Below are 20856 nucleotides of genomic sequence, written 5' to 3'. Positions count from 1 at the left end.
TGTCGTGGGCCGCCCACGCTTGCTGGCAGCCTGCTGAGCTGTGAGACCAACCAAGGGGAGGGCGGGGGGGAGTGGAAAAAGGCCGGCAGTGCAGAACAAAGCCCTGCTCTGTCACCTCTGCCATCCATCAGTGCCTGTGAGGAGCCTCCGGCTCTTTTGTCTGGCCCCGAGCGCTGCTGCCAGTGTTATCTTGGCAGATGGACCCGCCTGTAATTGCGAATCAAGCAGCCAAAGGCCAGAAGGGTCCCCCCGTGGGGAGAGCTCAATTTAAACTAAAAGGCTTTAAATCTCTGCACCTGTCACTGATTTCAGAGCCCTGCTGGCCTCCACCTCGCTGTGGTGCCAGGTCTGTCTCCCAGCCCGAGCAGAGCCAAGCAGGGCACTCGCTGCTCTTTCCATGCTGAGTTTGTGCTCTTTGCTCACAGACAGCACTGGAGAACTGAGTTGAGATGTGGCCTCTGCCGTGAGGCTGGGGAGGTGGCAGCCCCCAAGGGAGCTCCCTGCTGCTTTCCCCTGCCCTGGGGATGGGGTGTGCTATGGCACCCTTCCATCCTCTGCACTGAGGGTCCCTGTCCTCCTCCTCCCCAAGCAAGGGGCTCTTGCAGCAGCTTGTTTTCTCCCATGTGTTTTATTACGCTAATCCACAAGGATTAAGTTAAACCAGTCAATGCAAACTCCAATATTTTCCAGCCCTTTCAGGCCAAAATGAACTGTCCAGTGTTACAACGGGAAAAGGAGAGGCTCAGGAAGGAGGAAACCCCACACTGGGCCGGGGAGAGGCACTGCTGGGTTGGGGTGCCCATGGGTACCCCCGTCATCAGGCTAGATTTTGGGGCGCCAGCCCTTGATGAACTGCATGATTTTCTTCACCTGGAGCTTGGTGAGGTGGAAATCGTCAGCCAGGATCTCTTCGCTGAGCTGCACGAAGATGCTGCCGTCGATGCGCTCCCGTGCGAAGAAGCTGACGACGTCCTCGGAGAGACCAATGAAACGTAGGCACTTGGAGACCTCCTCCACCGACAGGGCCGAGAGGTCGGCGGGGGGCAGCCAGGGTGAGCCGTCCCCGCTGGGTCTGGGGGCAGCCGGCGGGGCCCCCCCTTCACCCCACGTCCCCGGTGGCACCTCGATGACGCCCTGTGCCAGGTAGAGATGGGTGACGCCGCCCTCAGCGCCTCTCAGCATGGCGGGTGAGAGCGGGGCCGTGCCACGGATGACGATGCCATCCCCATCGAAGCCCTTGGGTGGGCGCGGGGGGGCCACCGGCTCCGGCCCCTCGAAGGGCTCTGGTGAAGAGGAGGAGGAGGGCGCAGCCGGGGCTGAAGGCGGTTTGGGCCACTCGGGGCTCTCGGGCCACTCAGTTGCACCGGCGAAAGGGTTGAGCGCCCCAAAGGGTGCAAAGCGTTTTTGGGGGTGCGGGGGTTTGAGGCGGGGGCAGCTCCGGAAAGGCTTCAGAGGGGGCTCAGTCGCTGGCAGTGGGGTGGAGCGGCCGCTGTTCCCCCCGGCCCCTGCCTCGGTGTAGGCCCAGGGATCGGACCAGGCGGTGGGGGCCGGGGGGGCAGCGGGGGGCAGCGGGCAGACAGGGGGGTCCCCGGCTTTGCAGTCTCCCCAGGCACAGGGGTAGCAATAGAGGGAGTAGACGTCGGGCGAGGGCGAGCCGCTGCCGCTCCGCGGGGCTGACCTGCAGGGAGAAGGTGAGTGTCACCCCAAAGCCTGCCCCCAAGCCTTGGCTACCCCTTGTCCCCGAGCCACTCACCCATCGTGCAGCCCCGAGGAGTAGTAGGACAGGCTGGGGCTGGGTGAGGGAACCGGTGTCAGCTTCGGGAAGCGCAGCAGGGCCGGGGGGCTGCAGGGGGCCGTGGGGCGGCCACCCCGGGGTGGCACAGGGGGTGCATTCAGCAGCCGGCACTCCTCCTTCACCTGCAATGGGGTGAGTGACATCAGGGATCTGCCCTAGGACCCCCCTGGGGTGCTGGGGTGCCCCTCTGGTCCTCAGTTATCAAGACATGAGGATATAGGGTTGGGGAGATGTAGGGTACCCCATGGTGCAGAGGAGCCTGAAAATTCTGGTTACCCAATGGTGCCCTAAAGACTTGGCAAGGTGTGCTGCAGGGAGCCCAAAGGGTTTGGTGCAGGGATCCCAAGGCATTTGGGTGCCCCTTGGTGCAGGTCATCCTGCAAGGTTTGGTGTAGGGATCCCAAACGATTTGGGTACCCACAACCCTGGAGATTCTGGTGCTGATGGTGCAGCCTGTGGGCTTCAGGGCTCTCCTGAGGATGGAGCCACGCAATACAACGCAATTCACAGAGCCACAGACACCTCACTGAGCAGGGAGGGACCCTGTGGCATGGGCATCCCATTGAACATACCCAATGGCATGGATGTCCCTATGAAGACCAAAGAACCTGGGTAAAAGGATGTGAGCACCCCATGGATCCCAGGGGATTGGGGCAACCCAATGGCACTCCACCATGGAGCCAAGGTGGCTGGGCTGATACGTGCCACCCCGGGGTCCCCCTTACCGCCTCGGACTTGGGTGGCACCGGGGGTGGTGCGTCCCCCAGTGGCTCATCCCTGGGGCGTCGCGGAGAGCCCAGCGGGGATGTGGCCCCGAAGGCGATGAGGTCCGGCCGCCCCGCAGTGCCGGGCTGTGAGGAAGAGCAGCTCTCCAGGCCCTGGTTGCTCCAGAGCTCTTCGTAGGGGATCTCCAGTGGCTCCTGAGTCCTGAATTCGGGCTCAGCCCAGTCGGGCGTCACGTACTCCCTCTCAGGCTCGGTAAAATCGGGGGGGTCCTGGCAGCGGGTGGCCGAATCCGGGGGTGCGCGGGGCAGCCCCCCACCGTAGAAGCAGAGCGAGAGCCTCTGCAGGGGTTGGCTGAGCTCCTCGCGGCCGCAGCTCGGCAAGCAGAGCCGCAGGCGCCGGGGGCTGGCGCACTCCTCCGAGAAGTCCGGCTTGGCCTCCCGCACGGCCCGCGAGTACTCGTCGGGGTTGAAGCGCTCGTGGCAATACGCCGCGCTGTCCCGCAGCAGCTTCTCCAGCTGAGGGTCCCCGCCGAGCAGCCCCTCGGGCAGCTGGAAGCGCGGCATGTCGGCCAGCAGCAAGAAGTGGAAGGGCACGAGGCGCTCGCGCCGGAGGATGCAGCACAGCACCACCGTCTTGGAGATGATGCCCACCAGCTTGTAGCAGTGTCCCTCGCGGATGGAGTGCAGGTCGTAAGGGTTGCGCGCCGGGCGGCTGGGCACGGCCACGTTGACGGGCAGCCGGACCTTCTCGATGATGCTGCGGATCGTGTGCTCACCCTCCTGCAGGCGCAGCTCCAGCGGGCTGCGGGTGCTGAAGCGGCCCTTGCACTGGAAGGGGAGGCTGAGGCTCTCGTTGGTGCGGTGGTTCATGCAGATCAGGCACGGCATTTTGCCCTTCACCTGCCTGGCCCCGGCCGCCGGCGCCGCCTTGCCCAGCTTCCGCAGGAGGGTGTTGAGGCGCGACTTCTCCTTCACCGTCTTGGCGCACAGGATCTCCGCCTGCCCCATCAGCGTCAGCTCATCCCCAGCGTGCAGTGTGAAGTTGTACACCTCGCTGTCCTCGCTGAACTCCCCCGACACCACCTGCCCGTCACCATCTCACGATGTCATACCACCGCCGTCTGCTTATGTCCCATCACTGTCCCATAATGTCACTTCACCAACCCTGATGTCCCAGCGCTATCCCATAACGTCACATCACCAACCCCGACATTCCGTCACCACCCTCTGATGTCCCACTCACTGACCCCTCGATGTCCCACTGTCATCCCACCGTGTCCCACCATCAACTTCTGATGTCCCATCACCATTCCACGATGTCACATCACAAACCCTGATGTCCCACCGCCAACCCCGCTGTCCAATCATAGAATCATAGAATCGCCAAGGTTGGAAAAGACCCACGGGACCACCCAGTCCAACCATCCCCCCATCACCAACAGTTCTCACTAAACCACGTCCCTCAATCACCTTCTCATGTCACACCACCACCCTCCGATGTGCCACTGCCATTCCATCACGTCCCACCAACCATGCTGTTGTCCCACCACCACCAGCTCCTTCTGCCTCACCGCTGTGCTCTGATGTTCATCTGTTGTCCCATCACTATCCCTTGATGTCCCACTGCCGTCATCCCACGTCCCACCACCAACCCTGACTTCTCATCACCCCCCCATCATGTCCCATCGTCACCTCTTAATGTCCCGCTGCCATCTCTTCATGTTGTACCACCATTCCCCGATGTTCATCTGCTGTCCCACCACTGTCCCCTGGCGTCCCCTACTGCATATCTGCCATTCCCTCCTGTCCCACCATCATCCCCTGATGCCCCCCCACCACCCCACCAACCTTCACGCTGAATGTGATGGCCTCCATAACGAAGACGCGGTCTGGGAAGATGCTGGCCACCTCCTCCACACTATTGAAATATTGCACGGGCTCGCGGATGTCCCGGTCCTGGTCCAGCAGCTTGAACTTCCCTGCAGGGCATACCCGACCCCACAGCAGTGAGTGGGGACCCCGTGGAACTTGTAAGCCATTGGCACAGCTGGACATCGGGGCAGCTGCCATTGAGTCCCCATCCAATCTGGGGGGATCCCATGGCATGGCCAGTCATTGGGGCAACTGCCCTTGAGTCCCCATCCAATTCTGGGGACATCCCAAGCCTTATCCTCCGAGGACACCTCATCAGGGTCCCTCCAGCATCCCCCATTGCTAAAGGGGATGCCCCAAAGCGACCGCAGAAATGCCCCAAGGGTGAAGGAAACGACATCCAGAGGCATCTGCGTGAGCGTCCCAGCCCTACAGCCCCCCCAGCCCCACACATGGCTCATGGGGACGCAAGGACAGGGGTGTAAGGGTGGGTGCTGGGGGCTCAGCGCAGCTGCAGCCGGAGGGAGCACTGAGGAGTAAAGCCGCCTTCATTAACACGAGCGTCGCGGGGATGGGACCTGACGGGAATATTAACTCAGTGCTGCAGCGCCGGGCTGCATAGAGGGGACATGAAAAGCCAGGGAGGATGGGGATACTGCACTGAGCTGAGGGAAGGGGTTTGGGGCTGCAGGACAAGCTTGGGGTGCACAGGAGCCCATGTGCATGGAGCCAGGACGTGGCCGGGCCCCACCGGCTGGTTAACTCATCCCCCTCCCTGGGGTGGGCGTCCGGCCCCTCCCCCACTGCATTTCCCATTATTTATTTATTAGCAGGACTCATTACTGCCACGGCAAGCACTTAGAGTGGTCATTAAGGCTCCTGCTACGGCGGCCGTGGTGATCTCAGCACCTTCATCCGCTACGGTGGCCCCAGCCTGCCCCATCCCTGTCCCATCCCTGTTCCATACGCATCCCTATCCCATTCCTGTCCTTCCTGTCCCTGTCCACCTCCCTGTCACCATTCCATCCCCATCCATGTCCCATCTCCATCTCCTCTATATCTACATCCCCAACCCTCTCCCCATTCCCACCCACATCTCCACTGATGTCCCATCTCTGTCTCCATCTCTATCCTCTCCCTGTGCCATCTCTATTTCCATCTACATACCTATCCCCATCCCCATTTTTGCTCTGTTTCTTTCTCTGTTCCTATCTGTCTCCATCTCCATTCTATCCTCTCCCATCCTTGTTTCCAACCCCATCCCATTCCTGTCTGTCTCCATCCCAATCCCCATCTTCATCTCTGTCCCTGTCCCCTTTCCCATCCCGATCTCCACCCATGTCCCATCCTTGTCTTCATCCTCACGCCACCCATCCCGATCCACATCCTTGTTCCATTTCTGCCTCTGTCCCTATCCCTGTCTCCATCTCCATTGTATCCTATCCCATCCCTGTCTCCATCCCTATTGCACCCCAATACCTATCCCCATCCCCAGCTGTGTCCAGTCTCCATAGCAGCCTTATCCCATCCTTGTCTCCATCTCCACCCTCATGCACGTGTCCGCATCCCATCCTTTTCTGCATCCCCAGCTGTGTCCCCTCCCTGTCCCTCTCTCCACCCTCACCCACATCCCTTTCTCCATCCCCATCCCTGCCTCCATCCCCATTCCAACCCATCCCATCCTTGTCCCCATCCCTATCCACATCTCCACCACCATCCCATCCCCGTCCCTATCCTCATGTGTCCCCGTCTCCATCTCCATCCCTGTCCCATCCCCACCCCCATCCCCCCACCTGGGTACTGCAGTGGGATGTCGATTTTGGGGCCGATGACGTAGTGGCCCTCCTCCAGGCTGTGGGCCGTCACCGTCGTCCATTGGCGGCACGAGTGGATCAGCAGCACATCCTGGGCGCTCACCCCCTCCACCGACTCCCCTGCAAGGGGACGGGGATGGGATGGGACCCGTGGGGACACAGCGTGGTCACAGCCCACCATCAGGTGTCCACCACATCGGTCCTACTGGTGTCCCTGCCACGCACCCCAACTACCGCCAGCCCTGGGGACAATGGAGGTGAGGGGACAGTGTGGGTATGGGGTCAGTGTAGGTATGGGGTCAGTGTGGGTATGGGGACAGTGTGGGTATGGGGCACTGAGCTGCGGGCCAGGGGGCAGCCACATCGGGAGCCGCCGGGTGCAGGGTGAGCAGGTGCCCGCTGCCAAGAGCCTCCAGTTGCCCTGGAAACAATTTCTTTGTCCCTCTTGAAAGACTGCAGCAGCAGCAGCTGAACAACAACAAGTTTATTGACACGGGGAGAGGCGGCTCGGGGGGCCCCGGCACCCCAGCACAGCATCTCCAGGGACACACCAAGCTTTGAGGGTGCACCCCACCCCCTCACATCCTCCTCTGCTCCTACACACCTTGCAGCACCTCTGCACCCGTGCAAAACTCATGCACGCTCTCGGTGCACAAACCCATAGCCGTGCATACTCCTGCACCCACACAAACACTTTTGCAGCTGGGGGCACAAACCCATCACCGTGCACAGCCCCGTGCACACCCTACACCCATGCCCAGGCAGCAGTGGGGCAGGCAGTGGGGCAGGCAGCGGGGGCAGGCAGCGGACACGGCCGTGCCATACACTTCCATCCCGGAATCTCAGCAACAGTTACCCAGGCAATGGGCAAAGCCCGCTCTGGCTGTGTGATGCCGCACACTCAGCCCCTTTGTGTCCTCAGGCGCCTGTGCCAGGCAAGCAGCATTGATGGGACCCCCCCAGGGACACCCCAAAAGGGCCACGAACCTGCAGGCCCCCCCGTCCCCTGCCCCTCCATTGCTCTGCTGCTCCAGCTCCATCCTGCTCCTGTCCCATCCTCTCCATCCCTTCCTTGTTCCCAGTCCCTCTCCTTCTCCAGCCCCTCCATCCCCCCTGTATCCCCATCTCTGTCCCCGTCCCCACCGTCCCTACATTCCACACCCTTCCTGTCTCCCCATCTCCCTTTTGTCCCATCCATTTCTTACAGCCTTCCACTGCTCCCCATCCCTCCTGTCCCCATCCCTCTGCTCTGTCCCTCTGTCCCCATCGCCATCCCTCTGCTCTGTCCCTCTGTCCCCATCCCTCCGTCCCTCTCCCTGTCCCCTGCACCCCCCCACGCTCCCCATCCTTCTGTCCCCACACCCATCTCCATGCCCCACATCTCCTCCATTCTCCCCATTGCTGTCCATGCCCCTCTGTCCCCATCCCTGCTCCCTGTATCTCCTCAATGTCCTCCATCCCTCTTCCCGTGTCCCACCGTCCTCATCCCTATCCCTCGCACCCCCCTCACATTTCCTATTCCTCTGCACCCATCCCTCCGTCCCCACCCCCGTGTCCCTGTCCCTCTATCCCCACCTTTGTCCCCTGCACCCCCCCAGCGCACCCCAGCTGCTGACCCCATTCCTCTGTCCCTGCCACCTGCACCCCCTCGTGCTCTCAATCCCACTGTCCCCATCCCTCCGTCCCTGCCTCGTGTCCCACGTCCCCGTCCACACCCCCAGCATCCCCTCCGTGCTCCTCATCCCTCCGTCCCCATCCCACGTCCCCACCCACACCTCCACGCTCTCAGCCCCTCTTCCCCCATCCCTGGACCCCCTCCCCGCAACCCCCCCACAACGTTCTCCATCCCTCCGTCCCCGTCCCTCCGACGTCCCCGTCCCCCGCACCCCCCTCGTTCCCAACCCCAACCACCCCCCCGCCCTCCCCCCACTCCACCCCCCCGCCGCTCTCACCCTGCCCCAGGCACACCAACGTGGGCAGCCGGCACTTGCTGACGATGGCATCCAGGGGCAGAGCCGCGGGGTTCCAGCGGAGCCGGGCCAGCCCCGCCGCCAGCTTCTCCATCTCCTCCGCTTCATCGCCGCCGTCGGGCTCAGGAGGCCCCGAGGCCGCGGTGAGGGGGGGGGGAGGCGGCCGCCACCTCTCCGTTTCCCATCGGTGTCGTTCACCGGGACCGGAGCCGGGTGGGGAAAGGGTTGGAGGAGCGTAAGGATGGAGAAGGGGGGGGGGGGGGAGGGGGGAGATGGGAGACGCCCCCTTTGGGCGGCCCCTAAAGGCTTTCCGGGGGGCTGCTATCCCCACACTCAGACCCGGAACCGGAGGGGTGGTTACAGCCCCTCCTGAGAGTTGTTGGGCCCGGGATACTCAGCGAGCGTATGAGACTGTAAAGTTGGAGTAAGAAACGGGACGGGGAAAGGGAAGGGATGGAGAAGAGATGGGGAGAGGGAAGGAATAGGGATGGAGCGGTGGTTGGGATGGGGCAGGGAAAGGAGCAGGGATGGAGCAGAGGATGGAGCAAGGATGGGGATGGAGCAGGAAAGGAGGAGGGATGGGGACGGAAACATAGCAGGGATAGGGATGGAGCAGAGAAGATGGAGCCAGGATGGAGCCAGAGCAGGGATGGGGACAGAGCAGGGATAGGATAAGGATGGGAAAGGAACAGGGATGGAGCAGAGGAGGATGGAGCAAGGATGGGGATGGAGCAGGAAAGGAGGAGGGATGGGGATGCAGGAGGGATGGGGAAGAAACAGCTGGGGTTGGATCAGCGTTGGGGTGGGAAGGGGATGGAGATGGGAATGAGGAAAGAGTAAGGATGGGGATGGGAAAGGGGCAGGAATGTAGCAGGGAAGGATGGAGCAAGGATGGGGTTGGAGCAGAGAAGGAGTAGGCATGGGAATGGAGAAAAAGCAGGGATGGGGTTGGAGCAGAGAAGATGGACATCGCAGGGATGGAGATGGGAAAAGAATAGGGATGGAGCAGAGGACGGAGTACGAAAGGAGAAGGGATGTGGTTGGAGCGGAGATGGGGATGGGAAAGGGATGGAGATGGAGCAGGGAGCCCCTCTGCCGGCACACCGGGCTTCACCTCAGAGCACCCAGCACTCTGACCTGGAGCACAGCGGGCAGCGAGAGCCACCACCTCCCCACGGACGGCACCGTGACGGTGGCACAGTGACACCTCTGGGCTGCAGGGCTGCACTGTTGGCTGCGATAGCCCCGGCAGCAGCTCCGCACGAAGCCCCTCTCCCAGCTCCCACCGCCACAGCTGCAGGAGGAGGAAATGAGGCCAACTGTGGCCGTACCCCCATCCCATAGCACTGCCCAAAGCTGCTGCCGACAGCTCCTGCATGGAGGGGAAGGGCAGTGCCTCAGCCACCAACTGCAGCCACCGTGGGGCACATTGGGTTGCAGCGCATGGGGCAGCTGTGGGGACACAAACAGGACTGGATCCTGTACAGCACACCAAGCAAAGGCTGCATCCAAACACCATTCCTTAGAGCAGGAAGGCTTTATTGCCACACGGTCACAGCTCGGGGGGGGGACGCGGTGGGACACGATGGGCCCAGGAAGGAACCAGTGCAAGTTTATAAAAGCTTTTATTTGCTCTTGGTATGACCAAGAATGGGACAGTGATCTTTTATACAATTTGATACAGTTAAGTGGTACAAAAGAATGTGTTTTAAATAAAAAGCCAGAGTGGAGTAGCAAAAATATTAAAAGATTAAGTAAAAAATTGTAGGCATGGGAGTTAATCCTAGACCTGAAGTCGATGCTGTTTTGTTTTTTCCACCATCCAAATGCGATCGGACGAAGCGCGGCTTCCACCCCGGCCCCGCCTGCTTGAGGCGCTCATGCAATGGGTCAGCCTGGGGGTTCAGTTCGTCAGGACCAATCTAATTAAGTGCCAGAAGGAGCAGCCCCAGGCTGGCTTTGCTCTTACCCCTGCCTCCAGGCTGTAGTTAATGCTAGAGCTGTATAACCCAAAGACCGACACCGTTATTTGTTACGTTTTAGCATCTGAACTGACTCTCTGGTTGCTCGCTCCTCCTCAGCTGGGCCTTGCACTCCACTAAAAACCAAGCCAAGCCAAGCTACGTGGCCAACGTTCAGGTTTTTTGCACGAAGGGAAGCAGAACCTGTAGCGATGTTTGGGTTTAAAGACTTGGCCAAGGTCATGGCGGTGCCGAGGTTGGGTGGAAGGGGCGGGAGCCACCAGCACAGCGCCTACAGAGGGTCCTGATGGGTTGACACAGAAGGAGCCAAGCCCCAGGAGCAAATAAAAAGCTCACGTTTCAAAGAAAGGTTATATATTAAAGAAAAACAACAACAACAACAACAACAAAAAGATGTCTGTTTTCTCCATTTTCCCTTTTTGATATCACGTTCGAAAGTGCAGTTTAGGCGGAAGGTGGAGCCAAATGGGGCAGGGAGCTGCGTGGCCACATCCCTACATGGGGGGGTGGCTCAGAGCTAGGATTTCCACGTTCAAACACTGTCATTTCATTAAAATTCAATCAGCGTTTACCCGCTACGTTATTTACTGGAGAAAGTCCAAAACCCAAGCGGACAAGAGTGAGCTCGGAGAGGAACGCGAGGCTCGGGAAGTGGAAGGTTTTGGGGGGAGGTAATAAATTAAACTGCCGACTTTTGTCTTCGTTTTGTTGCTATCATTCCTTTCTAACCTAGTTTGACTCAGCCTCGTGCTCGGCTACCCAACAGCTGGTTGTTGGAGCGGCTCACGGTGAGAGAGAACTGAAAAAGTTCGCGTTAAATGCTGTCAGTTTGGGAATCGCATGTTATATTCATACACATAAAGTAGACAACCACATCACCCTCCATAGAAAACTAGTGCATGCAAATAACTCTTCCATATCATAAAACCCAACGGCTATGCAGGAGGAGAGAGGATATACTAGTGAACTGACATTGGCTAGAGGGAAATTAGTAGGTATCGTCAACATCTTACCTTGAAAGCTAAATCAGTGCTTTGTATTAAATTTTTGGCAAACATACCACGTTGCCATCCTTTTTAATTAACACATCACACCATGGAGGAAAGCAAATAAAAGCAGCATGCAGGCAAAAGGAAAGAGCTGCGAGTGAGAAAAGAAAACGGCAGCAGGAACAGTTCCGAATGGCGAGATCACCAAAAGGAGACGCAGCAGATTAAATGGAGTAGTAGCAGTAGTAGTAGGATTTTTGTTTTTTTTTTGCACCACCCTTTGTCCTCGATGCATGACACCAACAGTTACAGAAAGCAATCACAAAAGAGTCGGGTACTCGGAAATGGTCGGGGATGGATGGTATGTCTCCTGCACATGCTTCCACCAGAAGAGAAATTAAAGTGAAAATAAAAGTTCCTTTCCACGTAAGGCACAGGACAAAAGAAACCCCATTCACATACTCAAGGCGAACATGAGTGTTTTCCTGGCTCTTTTGCTGATGCATCTAGTGAACACGGTGACTCGAGCACATCATCCATGACAGAAAATTCCACTGTTGTACAAAATAAATTGTTAATTCTAACTTTTATTCTTATACAATTTGCAGAAGAGAGTTGAATACGATTGCTCTATGTTTTAATGTCGGGAGGAGCGGGACTATAATACAACCAAAACGTAGTGGTAAGTGGAGCAGGTACATTAAAAAATGAAGTCACGGAGATGATTTTCCTATACACGTTGAGGAAATTATAGTACGCAAGCTGTCCTACACGGGAGAACAAAGGGAGACAGGAGCTCGTTAAGATGAGGAACAAAACATTGGTTTAAGGTTAAAAACGGACAGAGTGGTTTGTTTTGCAGCGAGAAAAAAGAGGCGGTGGATGGCGATTGGTGATATAGGAGAACGTTCAGCAACACTTGCTCTTCCAGCCTGTCACCCCACCTCCACTGCTGATATCTACATTTTCACTGTTGGGCTCTTTTACAGGCGTCTGCAACGAAACAAGCGAGAAGGTTAGAGAGCTCCTGAGATGTTTGGAAGTCCAAGTGTTCAGAGCAGAAGAGGTAGGGGCTTACATCGAGACCGAGTAAGTGATGGGCAAAATGCTCTGAAGAACACAAGGAATGCTCCCTCCCTTTGCCAGCACGGCTGTGCATAACTAATCTATGGGTTTTGGTCATTGTCATTCCAAATTGACGCTTGAAAATGTGGGAAAAGTCTTCAAACTCGGACCACTCCGAAGTGGATAGAAATGATTTCCAGACTGCCTTCAGAACTGACACTCAGAGTAAGTAAATCAGCGCACAGCAAACGCAGGTTGAGTTATGCAAACTGATGACCTTAAAAGTGACAGAGTAACGTATGGATAAAGGAGGATACGGATAAAGAAGGGCTGCTCAAAAGCATCTGCCTTCCACCCGTCAGGACGTCAAGGCCGTGCACACAACAGGCTCGTCTGCGTCACGGCATGTAAACTTGGTTAGACCAAAGCACAACTTTGGCCTGGTGGTTTTGATCAGATGATAGTGTCTGTTTTCAGATGATTAGAAACGATACATTCATGGCATTACAGCAGTTAAGTCCCTTTGTTCTTGTTCTCTACCTCACAGCCTTGCAACAGAGTTGTTGCCCATCCTACATTGTTATTCAGAGAAATGTACTGAGGTCAAAGTAAAAATGCAAAGGCCAGGAGGGTCAGCAGTGCTGGAGATGGAGCTGATGGTAAACAGGAAGGTGCTAATCAAGTCTTTAGCTATGGGAGAACATAAGCTGACTGAAAATCAACCCCCGAGCCACTCGCAGATCCATATCCAGCTCAATCCAGCAACACAACAGTGTTGGAAAGACAGCCCTCTTGACGGCATGTGGTGCAATTCAGGAGGGAGAACCAACCACCAGGGAGACCTGGTGAGCCGTCTTCCTCTCTCAGCTGCAATTTAACCTCCTGAGCAAGACTTCCCACCAAATGCAGAGGGCAGAACAGACCAACCACTGAACCAAGGTAGGAAGGAAATGGTTTTAAGTCGAAGGAGGGAAGATTTACGTTGGATATCAAGGGGAAGTTCTTTACTATGAGAGTGCTGAGGTGCTGGAACAGCTGCCCAGAGAGGCTGTGGATGCCCCATCCCTGGAGGTGTTCAAGGCCAGGTTGGATGGAGCCCTGGGCAGCCTGGCCTAGTATTAAATGTGGAGGTTGGTGGCCCTGCCTGTGGCAGGGGGGTTGGAGATTCATGATCCTTGAGGTCCCTTCCAACCCAAGCCGTTCTATGGTACTATGAAGGGACAGATCCAGTTCCACCAATCACATCAAAACTCTTCCTGGCAGATACTTAAGAGCTTTTAGACAATGTTGTGTATTGATAAAAATGATTAAACTGAAAAAAAAAAAGGTATAACTAAAGAAAAGGTAATGATATGGCAGGGAAAAATACAGTAAAAGGCAGAGGATTCCCTTATGTGAGAATTTGATCTCTACAGTGAAATGTTTTCTGGCACATCAGAAATCAAGTTTTAAAGCAGTAAGTTTTGAAGTGTGGCCATCAGAAGAATGATTGGGCTTCCACTGGATTCTCTGTCACTGCAAATGGTTAAAATCTTTTAGCTGTAGTTTTACAGTCTGGTCAGAACAGAAATCTGAGGACACACTGACACAGGAAGACAGGAAAGCAAGCCCAGGTTCCATCCCTACAGGTTCCAGTGACTTTGGGTCTCCTCAGGATTAAAAAAAGCTTCAGTCATCCAAGACAGGAAGCAGTGAAGAGTCATGTTCACAAAGCAGGAACAAATGAAGGTGGCAGGGAAGGGCCAATTCTCCTCCAAATCCATTCTAATGTTTTTAACTTCAAGCACTAAGTGTGAATCAAATGAGTTTAAGGGCTGAATCTAAATTCCTTGGCTCTTTGATGTATACTACTCCCTCTAGATAGCACCTGCACAACAATGAAACATCAAACAGGCTTTAGAAGCTCTGAAGCTTTAAGAGTACAACAGTCCTTCTTTGGTGACTTGTTTGCCTTAGCATACCAAAGTAAAAAGCCACAACAATTCCGGTGAACATCCAAAACAACAGGAGCTGACATCTTAGGATTTCAATTTTCCCCCAAGCAGATCCCACCATCACCTACCTTTCGAAGAATGTCTTCTGCTAATGTGAGGAATGCCTTCTCAATGTTTATATTTGCTTTTGCACTAGTTTCGAAAAACCTAATACCGTGCTCCCTAGCAATCTAAACCAAAAAAATAGAAGAAAAAGAAAGGTTATTATCCCTGTGGGGTTATTCAGCTGGTGCTGCTCACAACGATAAGCATGTAACATTCCCTCAGCATAGAAGAAGCAGTACCAGTCAAACTGTCACAAAAACAATTTGGAATGCAACCATCAGAATCAGAATTTCAAGTGTGTTAAACCACAGGTAAATGTGTGGGCATACGAGGACAGACATCACACAAACCAGTCACAGGACAAGCAACCTCACAAAGGATAATCAAAGAATTTGGGCTATCCAAAAAGAAGAAACTGTAGCTGAGCTCATGCCATTCATGGTAGTTGAACACAATGCAGCTTCTAAGAACACACTGCTTAGGCTTACACACTATCAGCAAATCCAGCTGTCTCATACCCCACCGTGGAATCCAAACCACCCAACAACAGTGGAACTCTTGGCACTGATCTGCTTACTTGGAAAAGCAAGTTTGCGTCCAGCACCTACCTGTTCACCTTTTGCTTTAGGAACAACTCTTTTATCTTCCATGTCACACTTGTTTCCTAACAGCATCCTCTCCACGTCTTCATTGGCATGCTAAAATGAGACAAGAGCCAGGTTGACACATCTCCCCCAACAAGCAGCAAGCATCTATTGCACTTTTGTACTTCCAGACTGTCTGAAGTGCAGGCTAACACTTACAGGACCTATGCTTTCCTGAATTCTAACAAAGATTGCTAGACATCATTCTACCTTCAGACTAAAGAGCTCATATCCAGGAAGCAGAACGAAACAATAGCAATAGCATCAAGATGGAACTCACCATCCCAATATCAGTTATTTTTCCCTTTCCTTTTTGTTTGTACAGTCTTAAGTGTGATGTTTTCCTTTCCAAAAAGAACTAAGCACTGTTTCCCAACCCAGATTCTTCCAGTTGCCTTCACGTCAAACCTTGGCTGGGTTGCATTCAGAGATGGGGGAAAATAAATGACTTCCTGCCTGGTGCTTGGAGATGTCAGCATTAACGCGTTTATAGAAACAATGCTGCAAAGGACTGAACATTGGAGGACAAAACAAATCCCCACACTATAGCTGCCAACAATTGAGCTCCATGCACTGCAATGGCTCCAGCTGACACTGTTACTTTTTTTGGTGTTTGAAGGATCCCCCTACACAGCTTTACTGTAGACAGGTAAGTCTCCCTAACAACAGAAAAACATCATAAAGGGAGAAGCTGAGTGAGCACCATGCTCAAGAACCAGCAAAAAGTGGGACCCCATATGCAGGGAATCATCCCTGCAAGGCAAAACAGAGCAGCAAGGACTTCTCCAGGAATGCTGCAGGAGCCAAAAATACCTTGGCTGGTCTATTATTGAAAGATTGCCAATAGTCATCATAATAAAGAAAGAATATACCAAGGACATCCATCAGACTAGCAGAGAAGTTCCAGCAGCCACGGTACAAAGCATCGCTTAAGTGGATAACTGAAGTGCTTTGAGGCCTGACATGAGAAGCTTCTTGGGAAGCCTAATCTCCATTTACTTTCACTCCAGCAGTCTTAATGCTTCTTTGCAGCATTACTAACAGAACTACTAAGAGATTCGTGTATCCAATACTCCTGCTTGCAATAACAACCCATTCCACGTTCCTGAAGTGAACCACCTCCAACTTTCTCCTTTGGATCATGAGGAGAAGGAACCATCAAACAGCAAAGCTTAAGATGTTGTGTAGGACATGACACCAAAAACGTTCATTTTTCATGCACACAGAACTGCTTCCACAGCAGGCAAAAACAGCCAGGCTCCGTGGATAAAACTGCTCAGCACTCGGAACAACTCAACTAACCTTAATGCCCCACAGTAGAAGTGCACGGTGTGATGTAACCCTGCAGCATGTGAGCTTTAAATAATTACCTATTTAGCAAGGAGGAAGGTGCAACATCATTACGTATCTGTAGCTTGTCTGGTTATTTCTAAATCAGGGTTTATTGATCATATGGAAGAGCCCCTTCACACAGGGCAGCAATTGGCACCAGCTTCCTTATCTACAATCCTCATTATTGAGAGAATACCCTTGGAAATATGAACTCCTTGTAAAACAGAAGCAATTAAGTGTTTCGTTTGCAACTATTCTTCACAGTAATTCTGTAGGTGAGGAGATAACATCCACCACGTGTTTTAGCAAGAAGCCTGAATGCTGGAGCTGGCAACTCAGAGGAGGAATTCACCCATCACTTCTGTACATGCACTCCAGTTGGGGGCTTCCTCCATAATCAAAAAAGCTTCCTAAGGTGTCAAACATCCCTTATAAAACTGCAGCAATCGTGCAGCCCTCACCATGCACCCGAAATCAGCTGCAAAGCTCTGCGCAACGGATCTGAAACCATAAGGTCAGATAAAAAAAAAAACCTCACTATCTCAGACACAATGGCATGAATTACACTCATTGCTCCATTTCCTGGATACTACTGAGTGTTTCAAACACAGCAACTGCTGAACACAAAGGCCTTGATTTGAAGTTTACCTTTGGTTCTTTGCTGAGTTTCTTCCTGTCCTAGCCTGCTCTTTTCCCCATCTTCTACTTCTGTACCCACTTCAATCTCTGCCTTGCCATAACTAAAGGCCCAACGTAATATTTGTGCTCTGGAAGAACCTTTCATCATGACATCAGTTTAGAGGGAGCAGAGGTGAGCATATTTAACTATCCTTGAGGCCTACACAGCCTAATAAAACAGCTTAGTAACACAGGTGTTACATTCTATAGCTACTCCACAGCTTACTGCTTCATGTTGTTCCCCTGCACGCTACCTTGTGGTGGTAGCTCCTCCTGAAAACAGCAATTCCCAGTTACCAAAAATGTATTCCTTACCTCCAAGCATGCTTCGCTGCAGAGAAAAAGTCTGTTTGTGCATGAACATGACATTTCAGGACACCACTAGTCCTATTGCAACCCTCCATGGCATTGAAGGGAGAGCTGAGCTCGTGCAAGAGATAAGTCAGGGTAAGAACAGCACCAAAGCCCTGTGCTAAGTTACACCAGAAGCTGGGCTCTGTGGGACATCACAAGCTAGCAGACTGCTCGTCCTGGGATCTTACAGATGTTACACACCTCGTCTATGTTTCTGAGCCACTTGCTGATGTTTTCAAAGCTCTTGGCATTGGTGATGTCATATACTAGCATGATTCCCATGGCACCTCTGTAATAGGAGGTGGTGATGGTGTGAAATCGCTCCTGCCCTGCTGTGTCCCTGCAAAAAGAACAGATAAGAGTGAGCATCAGAAGCAAGCCATAAAGAAACCAACAGCGTTTACCTGTAAAGACAAGAGTGCATGGCACACTATGTGCATTATTATACCACTACGGATGGGGAGTGGAGTTTTTTTTGTTTTTGAAGAACACATTTCAGGTTCAACTGAACAAAAGACACTGGACAGCTTAGCTGGGCTTACATAGCTTCATTTCCTGCCTTCTTAGTTAGCTGCTGAGCAAAGTGGCAGGTCATCTGGTGTCTCACCACAATCAACAAACCTGGTATCGAGTCACAGTAGAAAACTGTTAATTTCATACTTCATACTTTTTATTGACAACTTCAAACTTCCTCCCGAAAGAAGAAACTTTCCTTTCCAAGCTCCTCATCTCAGGGCTGCATCCCAAAGACTTCTGAGCCTCAGTGGAACGAAGCAATTGGGAGGCAGGATGGAACGGGGAGAAGTGATGACTTCACCCAACAGCACCAGCAAAAGTCCCTTTCCACCTCCAGCCATGAAGATAAGCATGCAACATCTTCCTGGTAGAACTCAGACCTTGTTTGCTGATCAGTTTTATAAAGCTTTAACTCGATCTAACAAATTTCTGTCCCTGAAATTGGACATCGAGGAGATGTACAACAATTGTAACAATAAACTGTCCGTTTCTGTGAGGAAGAAAACTGATCATGAAAGATTAATGAAGGCATCTATTTCCCCATCTCATTTTGGTGTCTTTGAATGAGACATGTGAGAGCTGGTTAATCAAACTTGCATAACATTATGTTCAGAGTTTGGCTTTAACTGCACGTCTTTCAGAGGACACAAACCTTACAGATTATACTATTACAGAGTTTTCAGCGATGCTATTTACACAAGCCAGAATAAAAGGTGTTTCCCAATCTGACCTAAGTTGAAATGATGCCCAACCACTCCAGGCAGTCACCACACTCCCCAGCTGACCCACAGACACACATTCCCTTGCTTGGAAAACAGTAACCTCAGCAATCCAGTCCATTCCCTGGCCCTTAAAACCACCACAGGGTGCCCACGTGGGGTTAAAAGATGACTGAGGTTTTGCTGAAGACCTCTGGCTTAAATGGCAACAACTCCCTCCCCCTCTCTTCTCCTTTCTGTCCCATTTGGAAGGCTCTCCCCATGGCATACTTAGGTTTCCCCTCCCAAAGTTGAAGGCTCAATCCTCATCTTACTTTTCACAGGTAAGCAGAGAAGTTCATTGCCCTTCTGGCCTCAATTACAGAACAAACACAGCTCTTGCACCTCCCCTGAATTCCCTCAAGCCACCCCAAGCTCTGCGGACTTTATTCCCTGGCTGAAGGTCTCACCCACACAGCCTCACTTCCTGCTCTCTGGACTACCTCACACTTATCCATGTCTCACTGAGGTGCAAGACCCAACACCATGCTCCAGCATCATAAAAGAAAAGCTTCTCGAAGATTTTGGCATACCCACTCCCTTTCCCTTGTGATTAAGCAGTCTGCTCTGACACCTGAATAAGCTGGTATACGTACCAAACCATACAACTCTGCATTTGTCTCTACTGAATTTCACAGGGCTTTTTCCAATGGCATTTCTCCAACCAGTCAGCAGCAATCTGAATTATAACCACAGAACCACCAAGGTTGGAAAAGACCCGTGAGATCATCCAGTCCAACTGTCTGTCTATCGCCAATATTTCCATATATACTTTGCAACTTCATCTTTTCCTGCTTAGCTTTAACACAATAACAATGTTCTTTCTTCCTTCCTTTCCTAACACAAAACTCGGGAGAGCCTCTTGCAAAATATCTCAACAGAGCTGCTACTCACATGTAATTTCTCTCCTCATGAGCTTTGTACACACTTGACAGCACCTTCACCTAATTCATTTCCCCCTAACTTGCTTCTACTAGGCAGGACAGTCTCATTAAAGCCTCACCAAAACCACTGAGATGTATGGCACACACAACTTCTCCCTTCCTGATGAGGCCAACAACCACCATGGTAAGAATTTAGGTTGATTTTTACAGCTTGGCTTTGGCAATATGTAGCTGTTACTCACTGCTTGTCAAGTCCCACACACCTACCACCTACTTGCTTCACTTACTCCTCCAGTATTTTCTCAGGCAACTGAAGCTAAGATAATGGACAAAAAGCAAGATGGGGAGGGAAAATGCAAAGAACCTGTTTTGTGTTGGTTTTAATTTTTAAGCATTATTTGCCCTTTCTCCTCCTTAATGGATCTCTCCATTCATTATTCAAAGATAACTCTTAATGGATGTGAGATTAGAGAACTGACTGGAGCAAACAGAGGAAGTGAGTTATGGTTTCCTAACTGCCCAAGACTGATGAATCCACCCTAAGTAAATGGCAGAGCACAATGGCAGGCCGTGTGTCTTGCTCTCTGCCCTGGGTTCCCATTCTTTTGTTCAGACCTCTAGGGTGGAAGAACACGCTCTGAAACTGTGAGTGTGCATTAAATCCTTGATGTAGGTAAAATATTTGTGGAAGCTAGCTAGCTCTCCAAGCTAAAATAAACATAGACAAGTCTACAAAGATAGCCAAGGAAAATGAGGCCTTGCTGTGTGAGAGGAGACAGAACTTGGTTTGTTTAGCTGCAAAATGAAGACAAAGAAGGTTGTCCTGTGGGAATCGGGGAAGGAGAAACAGAAGGAAAATGAAAAAATCTATGTAAATTATTCTCATGCTGACATTAAAGTATGCATAAACTATATCATATTAGAATCCAACCAACAGAGAAAGGAATTTCTGGGACAGCTTTCCAGCTGACCGAGCAGAGACTAAAGAAACCTTAAAATGTACCATGATTTGTTTACGAGAGGTTGACATGGATGCAACAAGAGGAGATTGTATCTGATGACCTGTGAAGATCCGTCTTGTCGGCACAGCTTGAAATGATGGTCTCCAGCCCACTGAGCCAAAACATCTCCAAAAAATAACCCAAAGTATTTCACGAGCGTCCCATTGCTTCTTCTTGTAATGTTCTTCAAACTACACAGCAGAATTCTGCTTTGAAGAAACTGGACCGCTGGTATTGGGTACACTTCAGAACCTTAGGAATTGGATCAAAGATGTTCCTTCACACAGGAATAATCACGGAATCACAGAATGGCCTGGGTTGAAAAGGACCACGATGACCGTCGAATTTCAACCCCCGTGCTATGTGCAGGGTCACCAACCAGCAGACCAGGCTGCCCAGAGCCACATCCAGCCTGGCCTTCAATGCCTCCAGGGATGG

At 52.7% G+C, this 20856-nt stretch overlaps 2 protein-coding genes across 3 annotated transcripts in view; both read right to left on the bottom strand.

The window, feature by feature from the left end:
* Window positions 1–609: 609 nt before the first annotated feature.
* On the bottom strand, window positions 610–11253 carry GAREM2 (GRB2 associated regulator of MAPK1 subtype 2). 2 transcript variants are annotated; one of them, XM_001234206.7, is made up of 6 exons: window positions 8159–11253; window positions 6186–6326; window positions 4369–4499; window positions 2521–3603; window positions 1754–1917; window positions 610–1678 (listed from the first exon to the last, which is right to left on the bottom strand). In XM_001234206.7, exons 1-6 carry the CDS (start codon window positions 8268–8270, stop codon window positions 823–825), a joined length of 2487 nt encoding a protein of 828 aa, XP_001234207.5. In that variant the 5' UTR covers window positions 8271–11253; the 3' UTR covers window positions 610–822. The 2 variants fall into 2 exon arrangements, with proteins under 2 accessions (XP_001234207.5, XP_040554000.1); XM_040698066.2 differs by lacking the exon at window positions 8159–11253 and adding an exon at window positions 6811–7281.
* Window positions 9783–20856, bottom strand: part of RAB10 (RAB10, member RAS oncogene family) — a 37482-nt gene continuing 26408 nt past the window's right edge. The window contains exons 3-6 of the mRNA NM_001031097.2: window positions 17461–17599; window positions 14860–14949; window positions 14275–14376; window positions 9783–12140 (exon numbers count right to left, since the gene is read on the bottom strand). Of these exons, the coding sequence (NP_001026268.2) occupies window positions 12057–12140; window positions 14275–14376; window positions 14860–14949; window positions 17461–17599 (415 nt within the window). The 3' untranslated portion in view covers window positions 9783–12056. The remainder of the gene's footprint in view (window positions 12141–14274; window positions 14377–14859; window positions 14950–17460; window positions 17600–20856) is intronic.

The sequence above is a fragment of the Gallus gallus genome, chromosome 3, assembly GCF_016699485.2.
Source record: "Gallus gallus isolate bGalGal1 chromosome 3, bGalGal1.mat.broiler.GRCg7b, whole genome shotgun sequence".
Lineage (NCBI taxonomy): Eukaryota > Metazoa > Chordata > Aves > Galliformes > Phasianidae > Gallus > Gallus gallus.
The sequence above is the reverse complement of the archived record's forward strand: the minus strand, read 5'-3'. Positions and strand labels throughout refer to the sequence as shown.